Source organism: Neocloeon triangulifer, unplaced genomic scaffold, assembly GCF_031216515.1.
Source record: "Neocloeon triangulifer isolate White Clay Creek 2 clone unplaced genomic scaffold, ASM3121651v1 ptg000014l, whole genome shotgun sequence".
NCBI lineage: Eukaryota > Metazoa > Arthropoda > Insecta > Ephemeroptera > Baetidae > Neocloeon > Neocloeon triangulifer.
In genome coordinates this window covers 21,440,557-21,463,286 of record NW_026775556.1, presented here as the reverse complement: position 1 = coordinate 21,463,286, position 22,730 = coordinate 21,440,557, and the positions used below count along the sequence as shown (strand labels likewise).

Here is a 22,730-nt window from a genome sequence, read left to right as displayed (position 1 = left end):
AACTTATACTCTAAAAGTCCATGAATGTGCAAGATTTTATGATTGACCTTAGAGCGCTATTCAAACAGTCCTGAATGTTTAGGACTAAATAAATAGCGCTCTAAGGTCAAAAATAATTTCTAGCAAATTCAACGACTATATATGAACTTATACTTTAAAAGTCCATGAATGTGCAAGATTTTATGATTGACCTTAGAGCGCTATTCAAACAGTCCTGAATGTTTAGGATTAAATAAATAGCGCTCTAAGGTCAAAAATATTTTCTAGCAAATTCAACGACTATATATGAACTTATACTCTAAAAGTCCATGAATGTGCAAGATTTTATGATTGACCTTAGAGCGCTATTCAAACAGTCCTGAATGTTTAGGATTAAATAAATAGCGCTCTAAGGTCAAAAATATTTTCTAGCAAATTCAACGACTATATATGAACTTATACTTTAAAAGTCCATGAATGTGCAAGATTTTATGATTGACCTTAGAGCGCTATTCAAACAGTCCTGAATGTTTAGGATTAAATAAATAGCGCTCTAAGGTCAAAAATATTTTCTAGCAAATTCAACGACTATATATGAACTTATACTCTAAAAGTCCATGAATGTGCAAGATTTTATGATTGACCTTAGAGCGCTATTCAAACAGTCCTGAATGTTTAGGATTAAATAAATAGCGCTCTAAGGTCAAAAATATTTTCTAGCAAATTCAACGACTATATATGAACTTATACTCTAAAAGTCCATGAATGTGCAAGATTTTATGATTGACCTTAGAGCGCTATTCAAACAGTCCTGAATGTTTAGGATTAAATAAATAGCGCTCTAAGGTCAAAAATAATTTCTAGCAAATTCAACGACTATATATGAACTTATACTCTAAAAGTCCATGAATGTGCAAGATTTTATGATTGACCTTAGAGCGCTATTCAAACAGTCCTGAATGTTTAGGACTAATTAAATAGCGCTCTAAGGTCAAAAATATTTTCTAGCAAATTCAACGACTATATATGAACTTATACTTTAAAAGTCCATGAATGTGCAAGATTTTATGATTGACCTTAGAGCGCTATTCAAACAGTCCTGAATGTTTAGGATTAAATAAATAGCGCTCTAAGGTCAAAAATATTTTCTAGCAAATTCAACGACTATATATGAACTTATACTCTAAAAGTCCATGAATGTGCAAGATTTTATGATTGACCTTAGAGCGCTATTCAAACAGTCCTGAATGTTTAGGATTAAATAAATAGCGCTCTAAGGTCAAAAATATTTTCTAGCAAATTCAACGACTATATATGAACTTATACTCTAAATAGTCCATGAATGTGCAAGATATTATGATTGACCTTAGAGCGCTATTCAAACAGTCCTGAATGTTTAGGATTAAATAAATAGCGCTCTAAGGTCAAAAATATTTTCTAGCAAATTCAACGACTATATATGATCTTATACTCTAAAAGTCCATGAATGTGCAAGATTTTATGATTGACCTTAGAGCGCTATTCAAACAGTCCTGAATGTTTAGGACTAAATAAATAGCGCTCTAAGGTCAAAAATATTTTCTAGCAAATTCAACGACTATATATGAACTTATACTTTAAAAGTCCATGAATGTGCAAGATTTTATGATTGACCTTAGAGCGCTATTCAAACAGTCCTGAATGTTTAGGATTAAATAAATAGCGCTCTAAGGTCAAAAATATTTTCTAGCAAATTCAACGACTATATATGAACTTATACTCTAAAAGTCCATGAATGTGCAAGATTTTATGATTGACCTTAGAGCGCTATTCAAACAGTCCTGAATGTTTAGGATTAAATAAATAGCGCTCTAAGGTCAAAAATATTTTCTAGCAAATTCAACGACTATATATGAACTTATACTCTAAAAGTCCATGAATGTGCAAGATTTTATGATTGACCTTAGAGCGCTATTCAAACAGTCCTGAATGTTTAGGATTAAATAAATAGCGCTCTAAGGTCAAAAATAATTTCTAGCAAATTCAACGACTATATATGAACTTATACTCTAAAAGTCCATGAATGTGCAAGATTTTATGATTGACCTTAGAGCGCTATTCAAACAGTCCTGAATGTTTAGGATTAAATAAATAGCGCTCTAAGGTCAAAAATATTTTCTAGCTAATTCAACGACTATATATGAACTTATACTCTACATAGTCCATGAATTTGCAAGATATAATGATTGACCTTAGAGCGCTATTATAACAGACCTGAATTTTTAGGATTAAATAAATAGCGCTCTAAGGTCAAAAATATTTTCTAGCTAATTCAACGACTATATATGAACTTATACCTTACATAGTCCATGAATTTGCAAGATATTATTATTGACCTTAGAGCGCTACTCGTCTATAATTTCTCAAACGTCCTCAATTTGTGCGCCACCGCCCATGGCAGGATTAAAGAAAAATGACTAAAATTATAATTTTTAAATATCTCGTCTATAATTTCTCAAACGTCCTCAATTTGTGCGCAGCCGCCAATGGCAGGATTAAAGAAAAAGGACTAAAATTATAATTTTTAAATATCTCGTCTATTATTTCTCAAACGTCCTCAATTTGTGTGCCACCGCCCATGGCAGGATTAAAGAAAAAGGATTAAAATTATTCTTTTCAAAATCTCGTCTATAATTTCTCAAACGTCCTCAATTTGTGCGCCACCGCCCATAGCAGGATTAAAGAAAAAGGATTAAAATTATTCTTTCCAAAAAGTCGTCTATAATTTCTCAAACGTCCTGAATTTGTGCGCCACCGCCCATGGCAGGATTAAAGAAAAAGGACTAAAATTATAATTTTTAAATATCTCGTCTATTATTTCTCAAACGTCCTCAATTTGTGCGCCACCGCCCATGGCAGGATTAAAGAAAAAGGATTAAAATTATTCTTTTCAAAATCTCGTTTATAATTTCTCAAACGTCCTCAATTTGTGCGCCACCGCCCATGGCAGGATTAAAGAAAAAGGACTAAAATTATAATTTTTAAATATCTCGTCTATAATTTCTCAAACGTCCTCAACTTGTGCGCCACCGCCCATGGCAGGATTAAAGAAAAAGGACTAAAATTATTATTTTTAAATATCTCGTCTATAATTTCTCAAACGTCCTCAATTTGTGCGCCACCGCCAATGGCAGGATTAAAGAAAAATGACTAAAATTATAATTTTTAAATATCTCGTCTATAATTTCTCAAACGTCCTCAATTTGTGCGCCACCGCCAATGGCAGGATTAAAGAAAAAGGACTAAAATTATAATTTTTAAATATCTCGTCTATTATTTCTCAAACGTCCTCAATTTGTGCGCCACCGCCAATGGCAGGATTAAAGAAAAAGGACTAAAATTATAATTTTTAAATATCTCGTCTATTATTTCTCAAACGTCCTCAATTTGTGTGCCACCGCCCATGGCAGGATTAAAGAAAAAGGATTAAAATTATTCTTTTCAAAATCTCGTCTATTATTTCTCAAACGTCCTCAATTTGTGCGCCACCGCCCATAGCAGGATTAAAGAAATAGGATTAAAACTATTCTTTTCAAAATCTCGTCTATAATTTCTCAAACGTCCTGAATTTGTGCGCCACCGCCCATGGCAGGATTAAAGAAAAAGGACTAAAATTATTATTTTTAAATATCTCGTCTATAATTTCTCAAACGTCCTGAATTTGTGCGCCACCGCCCATGGCAGGATTAAAGAAAAAGGAATAAATTTATTATTTTTCAATATCTCGTCTATAATTTCTCAAACGTCCTCAATTTGTGCGCCACCGCCCATGGCAGGAATAAAGGAAAAGGATTAAAATTATTCTTTTCAAAATCTCGTCTATAATTTCTCAAACGTCCTCAATTTGTGCGCCACCGCCCATGGCAGGATTAAAGAAAAAGGACTAAAATTATTATTTTTAAATATCTCTTCTATTATTTCTCAAACGTCCTGAATTTGTGCGCCACCGCCCATGGCAGGATTAAAGAAAAAGGAATAAATTTATTATTTTTCAATATCTCGTCTATAATTTCTCAAACGTCCTCAATTTGTGCGCCACCGCCCATGGCAGGAATAAAGGAAAAGGATTAAAATTATTCTTTTCAAAATCTCGTCTATAATTTCTCAAACGTCCTCAATTTGTGCGCCACCGCCCATGGCAGGATTAAAGAAAAAGGACTAAAATTATTATTTTTAAATATCTCTTCTATTATTTCTCAAACGTCCTCAATTTGTGCGCCACCGCTCATGGCAGGATTAAAGAAAAAGGACTAAAATTATTATTTTTAAATATCTCGTCTATTATTTCTCAAACGTCCTCAATTTGTGTGCCACCGCCCATGGCAGGATTAAAGAAAAAGGATTAAAATTATTCTTTTCAAAATCTCGTCTATTATTTCTCAAACGTCCTCAATTTGTGCGCCACCGCCCATAGCAGGATTAAAGAAATAGGATTAAAACTATTCTTTTCAAAATCTCGTCTATAATTTCTCAAACGTCCTGAATTTGTGCGCCACCGCCCATGGCAGGATTAAAGAAAAAGGACTAAAATTATTATTTTTAAATATCTCGTCTATAATTTCTCAAACGTCCTGAATTTGTGCGCCACCGCCCATGGCAGGATTAAAGAAAAAGGAATAAATTTATTATTTTTCAATATCTCGTCTATAATTTCTCAAACGTCCTCAATTTGTGCGCCACCGCCCATGGCAGGAATAAAGGAAAAGGATTAAAATTATTCTTTTCAAAATCTCGTCTATAATTTCTCAAACGTCCTCAATTTGTGCGCCACCGCCCATGGCAGGATTAAAGAAAAAGGACTAAAATTATTATTTTTAAATATCTCTTCTATTATCTCTCAAACGTCCTGAATTTGTGCGCCACCGCCCATGGCAGGATTAAAGAAAAAGGAATAAATTTATTATTTTTCAATATCTCGTCTATAATTTCTCAAACGTCCTCAATTTGTGCGCCACCGCCCATGGCAGGAATAAAGGAAAAGGATTAAAATTATTCTTTTCAAAATCTCGTCTATAATTTCTCAAACGTCCTCAATTTGTGCGCCACCGCCCATGGCAGGATTAAAGAAAAAGGACTAAAATTATTATTTTTAAATATCTCTTCTATTATTTCTCAAACGTCCTCAATTTGTGCGCCACCGCCCATGGCAGGGTTAAAGAAAAAGGATTAAAATTATTCTTTTCAAAATCTCGTCTATAATTTCTCAAACGTCCTCAATTTGTGCGCCACCGCCCATAGCAGGATTAAAGAAATAGGATTAAAATTATTCTTTTCAAAATCTCGTCTATAATTTCTCAAACGTCCTCAATTTGTGCGCCACCGCTCATGGCAGGATTAAAGAAAAAGGACTAAAATTATAATTTTTAAATATCTCGTCTATAATTTCTCAAACGTCCTCAATTTGTGTGCCACCGCCCATGGCAGGATTAAAGAAAAAGGACTAAAATTATTATTTTTCAATATCTCGTCTATAATTTCTCAAACGTCATCAATTTGTGCGCCACCGCCCATGGCAGGATTAAAGAAAAAGGACTAAAATTATAATTTTTCAATATCTCTTCTATAATTTCTCAAACATCCTCAATTTGTGCGCCACCGCTCATGGCAGGATTAAAGAAAAAGGACTAAAATTATTATTTTTAAATATCTCGTCTATTATTTCTCAAACGTCCTCAATTTGTGTGCCACCGCCCATGGCAGGATTAAAGAAAAAGGATTAAAATTATTCTTTTCAAAATCTCGTCTATTATTTCTCAAACGTCCTCAATTTGTGCGCCATCGCCCATAGCAGGATTAAAGAAATAGGATTAAAACTATTCTTTTCAAAATCTCGTCTATAATTTCTCAAACGTCCTGAATTTGTGCGCCACCGCCCATGGCAGGATTAAAGAAAAAGGACTAAAATTATTATTTTTAAATATCTCGTCTATAATTTCTCAAACGTCCTGAATTTGTGCGCCACCGCCCATGGCAGGATTAAAGAAAAAGGAATAAATTTATTATTTTTCAATATCTCGTCTATAATTTCTCAAACGTCCTCAATTTGTGCGCCACCGCCCATGGCAGGAATAAAGGAAAAGGATTAAAATTATTCTTTTCAAAATCTCGTCTATAATTTCTCAAACGTCCTCAATTTGTGCGCCACCGCCCATGGCAGGATTAAAGAAAAAGGACTAAAATTATTATTTTTAAATATCTCTTCTATTATTTCTCAAACGTCCTGAATTTGTGCGCCACCGCCCATGGCAGGATTAAAGAAAAAGGAATAAATTTATTATTTTTCAATATCTCGTCTATAATTTCTCAAACGTCCTCAATTTGTGCGCCACCGCCCATGGCAGGAATAAAGGAAAAGGATTAAAATTATTCTTTTCAAAATCTCGTCTATAATTTCTCAAACGTCCTCAATTTGTGCGCCACCGCCCATGGCAGGATTAAAGAAAAAGGACTAAAATTATTATTTTTAAATATCTCTTCTATTATTTCTCAAACGTCCTCAATTTGTGCGCCACCGCCCATGGCAGGGTTAAAGAAAAAGGATTAAAATTATTCTTTTCAAAATCTCGTCTATAATTTCTCAAACGTCCTCAATTTGTGCGCCACCGCCCATAGCAGGATTAAAGAAATAGGATTAAAATTATTCTTTTCAAAATCTCGTCTATAATTTCTCAAACGTCCTCAATTTGTGCGCCACCGCTCATGGCAGGATTAAAGAAAAAGGACTAAAATTATAATTTTTAAATATCTCGTCTATAATTTCTCAAACGTCCTCAATTTGTGTGCCACCGCCCATGGCAGGATTAAAGAAAAAGGACTAAAATTATTATTTTTCAATATCTCGTCTATAATTTCTCAAACGTCATCAATTTGTGCGCCACCGCCCATGGCAGGATTAAAGAAAAAGGACTAAAATTATAATTTTTCAATATCTCTTCTATAATTTCTCAAACATCCTCAATTTGTGCGCCACCGCCCATTCAAGTATTCAAGTATTCAATATGTTTTATTTTGTTAAGCATTGCTACAAGTATCAAACACTTTTTAAAATAAGTCACAGTACAGTACATTATTCAAACGATAAAACTCGTTCAAGTCATAAAATTGATGTTCTTGTACAAAAGATTTAACCTTCTTTACTAGGACCTCGTCACTTTCGAGGATATTCAATGTTACAGGTAAGGCATTAAATATTCTTGGTATCATAAACTCGGGATTTTCAACAGATTTTTTTAGCTTAATTTCCTTCACAATCAGATCAATGTCACAAATGTTTGCTTGATTATATCGAGTTACCCTCCTCATATCTTCGTTATCACAACCCATCCTGAATTTTTAGGATTAAAAAAATTGCGCTCTAAGGTCAAAAATATTTTCTAGCTAATTCAACGACTATATATGAACTTATACTCTACATAGTCCATGAATTTGCAAGATATTATGATTGACCTTAGACAGCTATTCAAACAGTACTGAATTTTTAGGATTAAATAAATAGCGCTCTAAGGTCAAAAATATTTTCTAGCAAATTCAACGACTATATATGAACTTATACTCTAAAAGTCCATGAATGTGCAAGATTTTATGATTGACCTTAGAGCGCTATTCAAACAGTCCTGAATGTTTAGGATTAAATAAATAGCGCTCTAAGGTCAAAAATATTTTCTAGCAAATTCAACGACTATATATGAACTTATACTTTAAAAGTCCATGAATGTGCAAGATTTTATGATTGACCTTAGAGCGCTATTCAAACAGTCCTGAATGTTTAGGATTAAATAAATAGCGCTCTAAGGTCAAAAATATTTTCTAGCAAATTCAACGACTATATATGAACTTATACTTTAAAAGTCCATGAATGTGCAAGATTTTATGATTGACCTTAGAGCGCTATTCAAACAGTCCTGAATGTTTAGGATTAAATAAATAGCGCTCTAAGGTCAAAAATATTTTCTAGCAAATTCAACGACTAAATATGAACTTATACTTTAAAAGTCCATGAATGTGCAAGATTTTATGATTGACCTTAGAGCGCTATTCAAACAGTCCTGAATGTTTAGGATTAAATAAATAGCGCTCTAAGGTCAAAAATATTTTCTAGCAAATTCAACGACTATATATGAACTTATACTTTAAAAGTCCATGAATGTGCAAGATTTTATGATTGACCTTAGAGCGCTATTCAAACAGTCCTGAATGTTTAGGATTAAATAAATAGCGCTCTAAGGTCAAAAATATTTTCTAGCAAATTCAACGACTATATATGAACTTATACTTTAAAAGTCCGTGAATGTGCAAGATTTTATGATTGACCTTAGAGCGCTATTCAAACAGTCCTGAATGTTTAGGATTAAATAAATAGCGCTCTAAGGTCAAAAATATTTTCTAGCAAATTCAACGACTATATATGAACTTATACTTTAAAAGTCCATGAATGTGCAAGATTTTATGATTGACCTTAGAGCGCTATTCAAACAGTCCTGAATGTTTAGGATTAAATAAATAGCGCTCTAAGGTCAAAAATATTTTCTAGCAAATTCAACGACTATATATGAACTTATACTTTAAAAGTCCATGAATGTGCAAGATTTTATGATTGACCTTAGAGCGCTATTCAAACAGTCCTGAATGTTTAGGATTAAATAAATAGCGCTCTAAGGTCAAAAATATTTTCTAGCAAATTCAACGACTATATATGAACTTATACTTTAAAAGTCCATGAATGTGCAAGATTTTATGATTGACCTTAGAGCGCTATTCAAACAGTCCTGAATGTTTAGGATTAAATAAATAGCGCTCTAAGGTCAAAAATATTTTCTAGCAAATTCAATGACTATATATGAACTTATACTCTAAAAGTCCATGAATGTGCAAGATTTTATGATTGACCTTAGAGCGCTATTCAAACAGTCCTGAATGTTTAGGATTAAATAAATAGCGCTCTAAGGTCAAAAATATTTTCTAGCAAATTCAACGACTATATATGAACTTATACTTTAAAAGTCCATGAATGTGCAAGATTTTATGATTGACCTTAGAGCGCTATTCAAACAGTCCTGAATGTTTAGGATTAAATAAATAGCGCTCTAAGGTCAAAAATATTTTCTAGCAAATTCAACGACTATATATGAACTTATACTTTAAAAGTCCATGAATGTGCAAGATTTTATGATTGACCTTAGAGCGCTATTCAAACAGTCCTGAATGTTTAGGATTAAATAAATAGCGCTCTAAGGTCAAAAATATTTTCTAGCAAATTCAACGACTATATATGAACTTATACTCTAAAAGTCCATGAATGTGCAAGATTTTATGATTGACCTTAGAGCGCTATTCAAACAGTCCTGAATGTTTAGGATTAAATAAATAGCGCTCTAAGGTCAAAAATATTTTCTAGCAAATTCAACGACTATATATGAACTTATACTCTAAAAGTCCATGAATGTGCAAGATTTTATGATTGACCTTAGAGCGCTATTCAAACAGTCCTGAATGTTTAGGATTAAATAAATAGCGCTCTAAGGTCAAAAATATTTTCTAGCAAATTCAACGACTATATATGAACTTATACTTTAAAAGTCCATGAATGTGCAAGATTTTATGATTGACCTTAGAGCGCTATTCAAACAGTCCTGAATGTTTAGGATTAAATAAATAGCGCTCTAAGGTCAAAAATATTTTCTAGCAAATTCAACGACTATATATGAACTTATACTCTAAAATTCCATGAATGTGCAAGATTTTATGATTGACCTTAGAGCGCTATTCAAACAGTCCTGAATGTTTAGGATTAAATAAATAGCGCTCTAAGGTCAAAAATATTTTCTAGCAAATTCAACGACTATATATGAACTTATACTTTAAAAGTCCATGAATGTGCAAGATTTTATGATTGACCTTAGAGCGCTATTCAAACAGTCCTGAATGTTTAGGATTAAATAAATAGCGCTCTAAGGTCAAAAATATTTTCTAGCAAATTCAACGACTATATATGAACTTATACTTTAAAAGTCCATGAATGTGCAAGATTTTATGATTGACCTTAGAGCGCTATTCAAACAGTCCTGAATGTTTAGGATTAAATAAATAGCGCTCTAAGGTCAAAAATATTTTCTAGCAAATTCAACGACTATATATGAACTTATACTCTAAAAGTCCATGAATGTGCAAGATTTTATGATTGACCTTAGAGCGCTATTCAAACAGTCCTGAATGTTTAGGATTAAATAAATAGCGCTCTAAGGTCAAAAATATTTTCTAGCAAATTCAACGACTATATATGAACTTATACTTTAAAAGTCCATGAATGTGCAAGATTTTATGATTGACCTTAGAGCGCTATTCAAACAGTCCTGAATGTTTAGGATTAAATAAATAGCGCTCTAAGGTCAAAAATATTTTCTAGCAAATTCAACGACTATATATGAACTTATACTCTAAAAGTCCATGAATGTGCAAGATTTTATGATTGACCTTAGAGCGCTATTCAAACAGTCCTGAATGTTTAGGATTAAATAAATAGCGCTCTAAGGTCAAAAATATTTTCTAGCAAATTCAACGACTATATATGAACTTATACTTTAAAAGTCCATGAATGTGCAAGATTTTATGATTGACCTTAGAGCGCTATTCAAACAGTCCTGAATGTTTAGGATTAAATAAATAGCGCTCTAAGGTCAAAAATATTTTCTAGCAAATTCAACGACTATATATGAACTTATACTCTAAAATTCCATGAATGTGCAAGATTTTATGATTGACCTTAGAGCGCTATTCAAACAGTCCTGAATGTTTAGGATTAAATAAATAGCGCTCTAAGGTCAAAAATATTTTCGGTAATCTTACAAGAGGCGCGACCTATACACCACTCTCTCAGAATTAGGTTGGTATCCCGTTTTATGTCGCGCCTGCTGTAGTGGTTTTATGTCGCGCCTACTGTAGTGGTTTTATGTCGCGCCTGCTGTAGTGGTTGATAAAGAAAACCGGTATTTACAGCTCACAATCACCGGGACTGCAGGAAAGAATAAGGGCCTTTGGGATGGGTTCAGAAGGGGAAGACAATCTTAACTGATTGCAAAAGACGTGATCTACCACCAATGTACGGGGAAGGGGGTTGTTTTTATATGTCGCGCTTCTTGTAATGGTTCACTACAACAGGCGCGACATATGCAAGTATTCTCATGGTAGGTCGCGCCTCTTGTAATCGACCACTACAACAGGCGCGACATATACAATTAATAATGTTAAAAAAAAAAACGAAAACAGCGAAATTGTATGCACACCACGAACCAGACCACCCCACAAACCGGCAACTCGGAGGTGGGCAACCCCCCAAGATTAATTTTTGCAGAAGCCGCGAGCGAGGGGTGGAGGCGCAGCGAGGTCGAGGACGTGGGGAAGGCCGTGCGGAGGGCGAGGACAAAAGGGCGGCTGTGTTCGTGGGGGGGGGGGGGGGCTCCGCAGGAGCCCCCCCACGATCCCCGCCCTTTTGTCCCGCCCGGAGCCGGCCTTCACCACGTTCTCGGGCGAGCGCGCCTCCAGCCCGAAGCTCGCAAACCCACAACGGAGTTGCCCTCGAAGGGAGTTGTCTGCAAAGGGTGTTCTGAAAGCAAACGGTGTGGGTGCCCACAACTCCCTTCGTGGGCAACTCCGTTGTGGGTTTGCGAGCTTCGGGCTGGAGGCGCGCTCGCCCGAGAACGTGGTGAAGGCCGGCTCCGGGCGGGACAAAAGGGCGGGGATCGTGGGGGGGCTCCTGCGGAGCCCCCCCCCCCACGAACACAGCCGCCCTTTTGTCCTCGCCCTCCGCACGGCCTTCCCCACGTCCTCGACCTCGCTGCGCCTCCACCCCTCGCTCGCGGCTTCTGCAAAAATTAATCTTGGGGGGTTGCCCACCTCCGAGTTGCCGGTTTGTGGGGTGGTCTGGTTCGTGGTGTGCATACAATTTCGCTGTTTTCGTTTTTTTTTTTAACATTATTAATTGTATATGTCGCGCCTGTTGTAATGGTCGATTACAAGAGGCGCGACCTACCACAGGCGTTGCGTGCATATGTCGCGCCTGTTGTAGTGGTCGATTACAAGAGGCGCGACCTACCATGAGAATACTTGCATATGTCGCGCCTGTTGTAGTGAACCATTACAAGAGGCGCGACATATAAAAACAACCCCCTTCCCCGTACTTTGGTGGTAGGTCACGTCTTTTGCAATCAGTTAAGATTGTCTTCCCCTTCTGAACCCATCCCAAAGGCCCTTATTCTTTCCTGCAGTCCCGGTGATTGTGAGCTATAAATACCGGTTTTCTTTATCAACCACTACAGCAGGCGCGACATAAAACCACTACAGTAGGCGCGACATAAAACCACTTCAGTAGGCGCGACATAAAACCACTACAGCAGGCGCGACATACCAACCTAATTTTTAAATACTGGTGTATAGGTCGCGCCTCTTGTAAGATTACCATATTTTCTAGCAAATTCAACGACTATATATGAACTTATACTTTAAAAGTCCATGAATGTGCAAGATTTTATGATTGACCTTAGAGCGCTATTCAAACAGTCCTGAATGTTTAGGATTAAATAAATAGCGCTCTAAGGTCAAAAATATTTTCTAGCAAATTCAACGACTATATATGAACTTATACTCTAAAAGTCCATGAATGTGCAAGATTTTATGATTGACCTTAGAGCGCTATTCAAACAGTCCTGAATGTTTAGGACTAAATAAATAGCGCTCTAAGGTCAAAAATATTTTCTAGCAAATTCAACGACTATATATGAACTTATACTCTAAATAGTCCATGAATGTGCAAGATTTTATGATTGACTTTAGAGCGCTATTCAAACAGTCCTGAATGTTTAGGATTAAATAAATAGCGCTCTAAGGTCAAAAATATTTTCTAGCAAATTCAACGACTATATATGAACTTATACTTTAAAAGTCCCTGAATGTGCAAGATTTTATGATTGACCTTAGAGCGCTATTCAAACAGTCCTGAATGTTTAGGACTAAATAAATAGCGCTCTAAGGTCAAAAATATTTTCTAGCAAATTCAACGACTATATATGAACTTATACTCTAAATAGTCCATGAATATGCAAGATTTTATGATTGACTTTAGAGCGCTATTCAAACAGTCCTGAATGTTTAGGATTAAATAAATAGCGCTCTAAGGTCAAAAATATTTTCTTGCAAATTCAACAACTATATATGAACTTATGCTCTAAATAGTCCATGATGGGCTGATCTAAATTCTTCTCGTAGTCTCTTTATTTGCAAGATATTGTTAAGCGAGATATAATTTGTATTATTTTCCAAAATAATACCAAAATTTACCTATCAAAATTTTTGCATTTTTAGCCTTATTTCTTTTTCTATTAAAATTTCAACAATTTAAAAAAAAAAATCTTCCTTCATTAGTTTTACACAATGTCGATAAAACTTTTAATTTTTTCATCATGAAAGTTGAAATTTCGAGCTTCATTTTGCATAATTTGAGCTCTTGTGCATTAAATAGCTAGGCGCTGATGACCTATTTTCGCCGTCCTCAAATCCGGATTTTATTCATTAATCAAACGAACAAAGTAGATCTGGCGAGGATGAGATTCAAAGAGTTGTTGTGGTGCGGCGACACGGGACAATTAGCTCGTTTAGCGACACGAGGGGTCGGAGACGAGCACCTGTATCAACACACGTTCGCCGCAGCAGTTTTTGCAACGTGAGCCTCGTTGACGCGTTGGTTTATTTTGTCCACCTAATTGTTGTGGCGCAAAACGTGCGGCCGGCATGCTTTTCGTAACGTACGTGCTCGGATTTTATTTTGAAACACACACACGGGGTAGAGAGTGAATCACTTTGATTTTGTCCAGTAGGCGCGAGTGCCCAGAACAATGGCCGCTAAATGATGTTCCGCTAAGTTTATGTAACCTACAAAAGCAACGCGATTGAAAGCACGATCAGAACTGCTCTGGCCCACCGAGAGATTGAGACAACTTGCTGACGGGAAAATAATTAATCATCAAAACAATGTGCGCTCCATTTTATTGTGTTGAAATATAAAAATAATATTTACCTTGTAAACGACGAAAAAATTATTCTTTATAACTAGTGAAATGATCTCTTTGTTAAAAAAGCGACTTGTTTTATAATCAAAAATTTTTCTTAAGTCGCAAGCCGGTCGCATTTAAAGTCATTTAAAGAACCAAAATTAAAACAAAATCCATTTTTGAGATGTTTTAATTTGAGTTCTTTTGGTATCAACGGATTTTCCTTATTCATCATCCGTAATCTTATTCATTAATTGATTATTCTAGGTTCTTATCTGTTACAATAAAGTTCATTTCTTTGATAGTTCTTGATTTTTAATGAAGAAAAATTAATATTTTATAAATTTTAAAGTACTTTGTTTGTTGGATTCTGTCATGGCAATATTGATTTTGTAAAGCTATTATCTAATGCACAATATTTCTTACTACATTTTTTACTATATAAAAACTACTTTAATTTCTCAACAAAAAAGTTAAAAATATCTAAAACATTTAATAAAATGAAATGTTAATTATGTTTAATTACCGTAGAGGTTTGTACTGATAATAAAAACAGCATTTTCAATTAATTTTACAAGTATTTTCTCATGATTTTTATTTGTGTGCGCATTACAAAATATCGTAGGATTGACCAGCATTGACGATATAAATATACAAGTTTGACATTTTTGTATGTTCTCCGCACTCTCGATCCGCTTTTTTTTAAGTTGAAAATGTGCATTGCGATGTAAAAATGAACTAACCGACTCAGTCTTAGATTTCACCACCATGGAATTTCACAGTCACGTGCCTCAAATCTCTGCTTTTTCCACCTTTCAAATGTTCTCTCTTAAATTTTAAAATGCACATTCACAGGGAGACCCTGCCGAGCCTTCGCTGGACGAGTTTGTTCTTGTGCAGGTCCGAAGGTTGGCACACGACCATGGTGCCGTTGCCGGGCGTCGAACCGGAGCTGCTGGTGTTTGCAGATGTGTTGGTCGCTTTCGCGATGAGGGACGAGAGGATTTTGGTGACGGAAAATTTGCGAATGGTGAAACCACTTTTGTTCTCCGAGGTGCCGAAGTAGGGTTCTTTTTTCAAGGGGCCCGACGGCGAGGTCGGAGTTCGGCACTTCAACATGATTGTTTCGAAAACTTTGATCACTTCGTCGCAGTCCTCGGCCACCGAGAGTTCCGCGAAGTAACAGTTGTGCTCGGCTGCCGACTCGCTGCCGTCACTTTTGGCCACCTGCGAACAATAATTTGAGATGGTCAACTTTAGCCACTTTTGTAAACACGACCCATTTTCGTGGGAAGAAAAGAACAAGCGGTGCAAACATTTTGCTCGGACGAAAATTAAAAGGGACCGTTAGCCTCCAGAATGGTCTGCTATTTGTGTAAACTGGTTCAGCAGACTAATTAGACAGGCCGGCTGATTTACTGCCTCATGAATTGTACACGACGGTGACAGTGAGTTAAGAAGCCTCACTTTCGCGCACTAACTTGTTTGCAACTAAATTATTCGTCGCCTCGGATTCCGAGCAACAGGTGCCAAGGCGGAATAATTCATGGTCGAGATCTGAGATGACAAGTACGATTTAATGCGACCATAAGATAAAGCAGAATGGAAGTTAATCTGATGATTTATATTGTAACTGAGTAGCAAAAATAAATTCGTCCTCTTCTCGTTGATATAAAAGGTTGAAAGTTTAAAAAGAGAAGATATTTGTGGAATTAATTTTTAATTCAAGAGACTGAAAGGACTCCTTCTTGGCGTAGTCAAATCAATTCTTTCAACAATATGAGCAATTTTTGGCAATAAGTTGAAAACAATTGGAAATTTTAACCACAAAGTTCTGTAATAATTTGCGGCTCAAATATATATGAAATTTGAAACTAAAAAAAAATGATAAAATGATCGTAATATTTTAATGATTTCGGTGCTTTCGTGCTCGCTTTTTATAGACATAGACTCGTCGTGTTATAAATTTTTATTGAAAAAATAAACACTTTAAAACGCAAATTAAAATCAATATTTAATAATGAAAAAATTAAAAAAAAACACGGGAATACAACTTGCGGGAAACTAACTTTTTGTTATTTCTGCTTTCAGAATTATTTAACACCAGTTTAACACCTGCCCTTGCTCCTATTGTTAAAAAAAGCATTAACTTAAAATTTCATTCATTTACCGATTTACTTTTATTAACGCTAGCGAGAATTGAAGTAAAAGCAGTACTTTTGCAGTACATCTAAAAATTTTCCAGGCCCAAATTTTCAAAATTAAAGCATTGAAAAAAAATTAAATGAAAATCACGTTCAGCACTTTCATCTCATGATTTAAAGAAACTATGAAATGTTGTTTTTGAAACTAACTAAATTTAGCAATTTGAACATAAAAACGCAAATAAATATTTTCCTAATTGAGCAATAAAGTTTTACTCACCACTCTGAAATGCTCGAGATCTGCTTTGTTGCCAATGAGGGCGAAGATGGGTCGCTCCTCGTCTTTGCTGCGCGACTTCCGCTCTTGACTCAGCCTTTCCAGCAGGCGCCTGGCCGTTTCGAAACTGTCTCTGTCGTTGACTGCGTACACCAGAATGCAAACGTCGGCCCACTGCACCAGTTCGGCGGGAAATTCGCAATCCCTCTGCGGGTCAAAAGAGAGAAAAGTGACATTATTAATCCGCGCCTTGTTCGAGCAGGGGACATTGATGGATGGCGCGCGCGGTCCAATTAATGAGCGCGACCCATATATTTGCAGCTCCCGAACGAATTCGCCAAATAAAATATATAAAATGGTCCATGGTCGCGTGCAGAAAAGGGGCGAATGCGAAAAGCCGGCATTTGGCTATTTCGAGAGACACGCACAAGTTGTTAATTGAATCGTGCGCCGGTCCGCCCAGCCCTGACACCGAAAACACTTTTTTTGATTGATTGGCAGACGCGAGGAAAGCAGGATCAAACGCCAAGAAAGAGCCACCCCGGCGAAAAAGCAGGTGAGGTCGAAAGACGACCCAAGGACCGAGCGCGTCTGCTCTCGCTCGCTCGGCTAATTGGCAAACATTCTCAAAGTAACGTTGCTTGTTAGAACAATTATTTGCGAGAGCATCTCCACTTAATGGAAGGACGAGCGTTCAATCAAAACGCGAATTTGGGTCAATGAGAATGCAGTTAGTCAAGACCGATTGGGCCAAATTTCGCACACATGAGCCAATTTGCTCGACTAAACGGGAAATTAAAAAGACAAGGACGAGGATTTTTTATGCTTGGTGTTGAAACTTAAATTTATTATCTTGAAGTTCTTGAACTGTTCAAATTGTTAAAAATTTATTCAATATCAAGCAGAAAATGCTTAAATTTTTTTGAGCTGTTAGTTTTATATTCCATCAAGAATTCAATAAAAATATTGAATGTGTTTCTCAAATATTATATAACAAATTTTATGAAATTGTATCAATTGAATTATAATTATTCCAACGTCGTCTTCAGAGAAGGAGAAGTGAAAATCAACTTCGCATGTGAAAACACATTCACAACTGTAGGTTGACAAAATTAGAAACAAAAATAGAATGTTTTTTTACACAAATTTTTATAAAATGAAATTAAACAAAATGAATAAAAAAATCTGAATTCTGCTTATAAAAGTAAAAAATAAATAAAACTAAATAATTTATTATTATAGGTTTTCTAGTTGTTCAACAATAAAATATGATAAAAAATATTAAATTACTATATTATTAAAAAAAAGTAAGTTAAAAATTATTTTATTATCTTTTCAATGACGTTATAATTAAATTTTTTGAATTTTTATAAGCTTCTTATTTCACTTCTTATTAATTCATGATTATAGACTTTGCATTTAGAACAATTAAAAACAACTTTTTTCACAAAGGAAAAGAACTGATTCACTATGTATCAATATTCGCCCCGTGACTTCCAATTTCTTAAAAAATTAAAGCCTTTTTCTAAAATTTCATTTTAAAGATTTATCAATAAATTGAACATTCCAGAATTAGAGGATTATTGAAAGTTGCAGAAATTTTAACTAAACTTTAGCCATGGAGCTTGTTTACTCTCACCGCAGAAGTGAAATCAGAAGTCGTTATGCAACTGGGTCGACTGGTGTGTCGAGCCGGTTGCAGCAATACAAAACATCTTGCAAAAGCAGCGCGACATAATCCGCCGAGAACGCAAACAAAGCTTCTTTCTCTCACACAAAACCGCCTTCTCTCGGTTTATTTCGAGGATATATAATCCAATCAACGAGACACATCAGACGCTTCGGTTATCATAATCGAAATCTGGGTCACATACAACATCAAACGAAGCACCCTGAAGGTTTCATTCTTGCAATCTTAAATCTGGCCTTTAATTCTAAGAGCGAGTCGGAGCACCCGGTGTGCGAGGAAGGTGAATGTTTTTTTCGCGGTTTTTGTTTATTTTGGAACGGACGGAGAAATTATGGTCTGGCAAAATAAAATTGGGGGCAAAAACCTCTCGAAATAGCGAACGCTCCTCTTCGGACGGTGTAAAAATAGATCCACGTAAGAAGTGACTTAGTTCTTTTCGATTTTTACGAGGGTTGCGTAGGACTTGTGATTTTGGGTTAACATAATATAATAAATTCCTAGAGGTAATTGTTGGAAAGGTACAATAATTTCACTCACCGTTTCGCCAGAAACGTCGACGATCTCGACGTCCAGCTGGCTATTTTGAACGTTGACTGTCTGCCGGTAAAGCAGGTCTGAAACACAAAAACAGAAACGAAGGTAATGAGGCAAGTCGTAAAAAGCTGCGGAATAAATTTTACTTCATCTGTGGCCTAGTGAGAAGGAAAGGTGATTGCACCGAAAGGAAGCATATATATATTTTTAAACAGGGGCAATTTAGAGGTTTTATATTTTCCATTTGAGCAACACCAGCAGTGCAGCTGGACGCGCAAAACAAATATAAAGAGATGTGCCAACAAAACCCTCTCGATTTGAAAAAGCGCTTGTTTGAAAGTTTGAGCGCGCGCGCGCTTACAAAGGCTTCCTTCTTTACCTTGACTGGGCTCGAGAACGTTTATTTGTTTGCGTGCCCCCGCGCCGGAATCCGGAGAATTCCATTCAATCGTGCGCCGCTCAATCTGGAAGCGGTTAAAAATCACGGCCAGTGCCCATGCTATTTTTGAAAGAGTTTTTGCAAGGCGGACACGAGCGCACCACGCAAATCTTCAACGAGCAAGTCAGAAAGCTGCACCACCTGCGACTGAAAATAGCGTCGGCCAGAAATTGCACGGCTGCCAGAAAAAGAGCTTAACGTTTCGAATTTTGACTTTGTCAATCAGCTCTCGGACAAATGTTAACTCAAAAATAAATATGAATGAACTGAAAGCAACTTTATTTCGCTTTTCTAAGCATATTTACTGAAAACTTGTAGTAAAAAAAAAAATATTTTCATGTAAATATTTGTAAGCAAGAGAAATAAAACTGTACATTTACTCAACCTTTTTTTTAAATTTGTATCAATAACCTTAATAAGAATTAGTTCATCAAGCTAAAATACTTCAATATTTTCATTTTCCTCTAACATAATTAGTTTTAATAAAAATTCAATCATAGAAATAATTAAAAAAAAAAAATGAATAGAAATTACTGAAATTAGAAATAATGTTTACTTATAATTAACTCTTCCTGTGATAATTTCCTTTTTAATTTGAAACAAAACTTCATTCTGAAAATCATGGATAATTTTCACTAATTTCAATCTTTGCTGTCCCTTTTATAATCATTAAAGTTCATAATCTGAACCATTCTTTATATTGAAATAAAACCGGTGAAAATATTTACCCCCTATTCTCAAAAATTTGCCTAACATTCAAATGGTAAACTACAATTTTTATAATTTTTCGATTTTAAGAAAAATATATTGCGCCGAAGAAGACCAAAACAATTAATTTCACGCTGTATTTATAGCCTTGTTTATGAAATCTTAGCCAAAATTGCGCAGCATTCTGGAGTGGAAATAGCTTGACGGAAACGATATAATTCTCCAGCGCATGTGGCGACGAGCCCTCCTGCTGTTTTGAAATATTTGCATATGTATATTTCACGGCGGTGCCGAATTTCAGAGAGACTTGTTTACGGCCTGCTTGGCGGCGGCCTGACCGCTCTCTTTGCGCTCTTTGGCATCGCCGGTCGCGACGAAAACACTCAATTTCTCTCAACTTTTGGCGGCGCAACTCCACTGGCGCCTGAACGAGTTGTTCGGTGGCGTCCGCTGAAGAGGAGCGCACAGATTTATGGCCAACGGGTTACAAGTGGCCGGATGAGCAACACACCAACACTCGAATCGTTGTCGGTCGCAGATCAGTGAGATCCTCGTGTTTGAACAGCTACGCCATATTTGGATATGCAAACAAAATTTTAATTCAATTTTGTTTATTTAAAATTTTAATTGATTTTAACTAAATATATTATAATTAAAATAAGAAATTTTAATACATACTTAAGCTTTTTAATTTGTTTTATCATTAATTTTAATAAATATATATTTATTTTAAATTATTTCATAAATTATAATTATATGTTTTTAAAATTTTAAAAATGCATTGTTTTACATTAATAATTTGTTTAATTAACATTTTGATATTTACTTATATTAAATTTTTTCTACTCGATTCTCTGTTGAAATCATAGTTGTAAAACCTCTGTAGGGTATTATTGGGCATTATGCTTGTGAATTGTATGTTAACAATGTGATGTAGCAATTTAGACAAATAAACAACAATAAAGAATTAAATTCAATTCAATTCAATTCAACCCTAATGTCACATAACCATTTACAATAAAATCAATAAAAATGTTTGACTGAAATTGAATAATTACTATTGAAACTGTAATTAATTCAGAATGTAATTAGAATAAAATTTGAAAGAGTTAATTCCAGCATGAATCACTGCATTCTATGGATGTATGAACTTTTGGCATGCTATGTGTGACAAGAGAAATATGGTGCCAACTAAGATCGCGCTCTATTACGGCAGATAAAATTTCGCACGGCAGGAGATAAATTTTCTCGCGCCACGCGGCGAGTTCGCTCTCAGAGCTGGACCGTTTGGCGTGATAATGAGGATCCGTCCACCCAGCGTTGATTGATTCTCGAATTGGGGACGCGCGAAATTGAGCTCGGATTAAAATAGAATACATTTGAAACGTCTTCCCTATGAATGCAGGCAGAAGCGTCAATACCAAAAATATTTAGGCTAGAGATGAAAATTTTTATTTTGCGACTTCCACACTTTGATGATATAATTTCTATTGCTACGACAATTTTTGCATTATAATTTTTACCAGTAAAGCAGTTTGTGTGTTCATTGCATTTTAACAATAATGTTTTTAATTAAATGAACTTTTTAAAGCAGCTACAATTACAGGAGAGGCAGATTCGAAATGGCCTGAGAGGTTCCGATTCTTACTTATTGTTATTGGTCACGATTTAAAAAAAAAAAATAATAATTATAATTTGTCAACATTATTTATTGTATTAAAAACTGAAATACAATTATTAAATCCAATTCCTAAATAATGACGAGTGACACGGATAATACTCCAAGAGAGATTATTGAATTTCAACTTTTTAATGAAGGATGAATGTAAGTTTACATTTATATTATTTATTATTTGTTTATTTATTTATTTGTATTTATTATAATGTCATTAATTTTTTGAGCTATGAAACACCAAACGTTTTATTTAAACAATAATTAAAACAAAAGAATTAGATCAAATTATAATGAAATTAACTGCAAAAATGTGTGTTACAATTTGTAATTATTTAATAAATAAAAATAATATTAAACCAAAATAAATAAAATATAAATTACGTTAAAATTTATTATTTACGCATATAGTACAATATTGACTCCTAACTATCAATATCCGCCATCTATTGATATTATTCAATAAAAAAGTGCAACAAGTTTAAAAAAAAAACTGCTGCATTGAATGATGAAAATCTTCTATTGGTCACTGGTCACTGGCCACGCAAATTGAGAGATATTCGCAGGGCTCACGAAACCAAACTCGCAAAACAAATGGTGATTTTATGGGACTTCAACTAATTTATTGTCATATATACGATATCAAAAATTAAGGTAAAAGGGAATAGACACAAATTTTTGACAAATATTATTACTAACGTAACTAAAACTAAATAAAAGTGCAGAAAAAAATTAAATTATCTGAAAGTTATTTCAAACTCTATTTTATCTTTTTGGTATTATTTCTATTGGATTACCAAAAAGAAATTTAATAATTTTAATTGGTTTTTTAAAATTCACAAAAGAGGGACATTTTAATAAAAAAAAAAGTGGAATTATATAATTTTAAAGCGAAATAATTATGTAAAATGAAGCATTGAGGCATAATTTAATTATTAATGTCATTCAAAATCTGTTTATCTTTGCTGGTATCAAGGCAGTCGCCAATTCAAAAATAATGTTCAATGCCAAGCTTGAAGGAGATTAAAAATCCGCGAACGCGATTGTTTACACTCGCGTGTTTTGGATCTCGTCGTAAACGCGTCAAAGTTGAAAAATCGGCTGACAAGTGCGAGCGAAAATGTTTTACAAACTCTGGAAGGTCAAGCTCGTCAAGCAGGGATCTGGAAGTAAAAAAGGAGCCGTGACCTTTTCCTTCTTTTTTTCGCG

At 34.9% G+C, this 22,730-nt stretch overlaps 1 protein-coding gene across 2 annotated transcripts in view; it reads right to left on the bottom strand.

The window, feature by feature from the left end:
• Positions 1 to 14,632: 14,632 nt before the first annotated feature.
• The window catches only part of LOC132200881 (ras-related and estrogen-regulated growth inhibitor-like protein), a 128,556-nt gene continuing 120,458 nt past the window's right edge, over positions 14,633 to 22,730 (bottom strand). For both annotated transcript variants that reach the window (XM_059626647.1, XM_059626646.1), the window contains exons 3-5: positions 18,706 to 18,782; positions 16,482 to 16,685; positions 14,633 to 15,284 (exon numbers count right to left, since the gene is read on the bottom strand). In XM_059626647.1, coding sequence (XP_059482630.1) covers positions 14,907 to 15,284; positions 16,482 to 16,685; positions 18,706 to 18,782 — 659 coding nt within the window. In that variant the 3' untranslated portion in view covers positions 14,633 to 14,906. The remainder of the gene's footprint in view (positions 15,285 to 16,481; positions 16,686 to 18,705; positions 18,783 to 22,730) is intronic.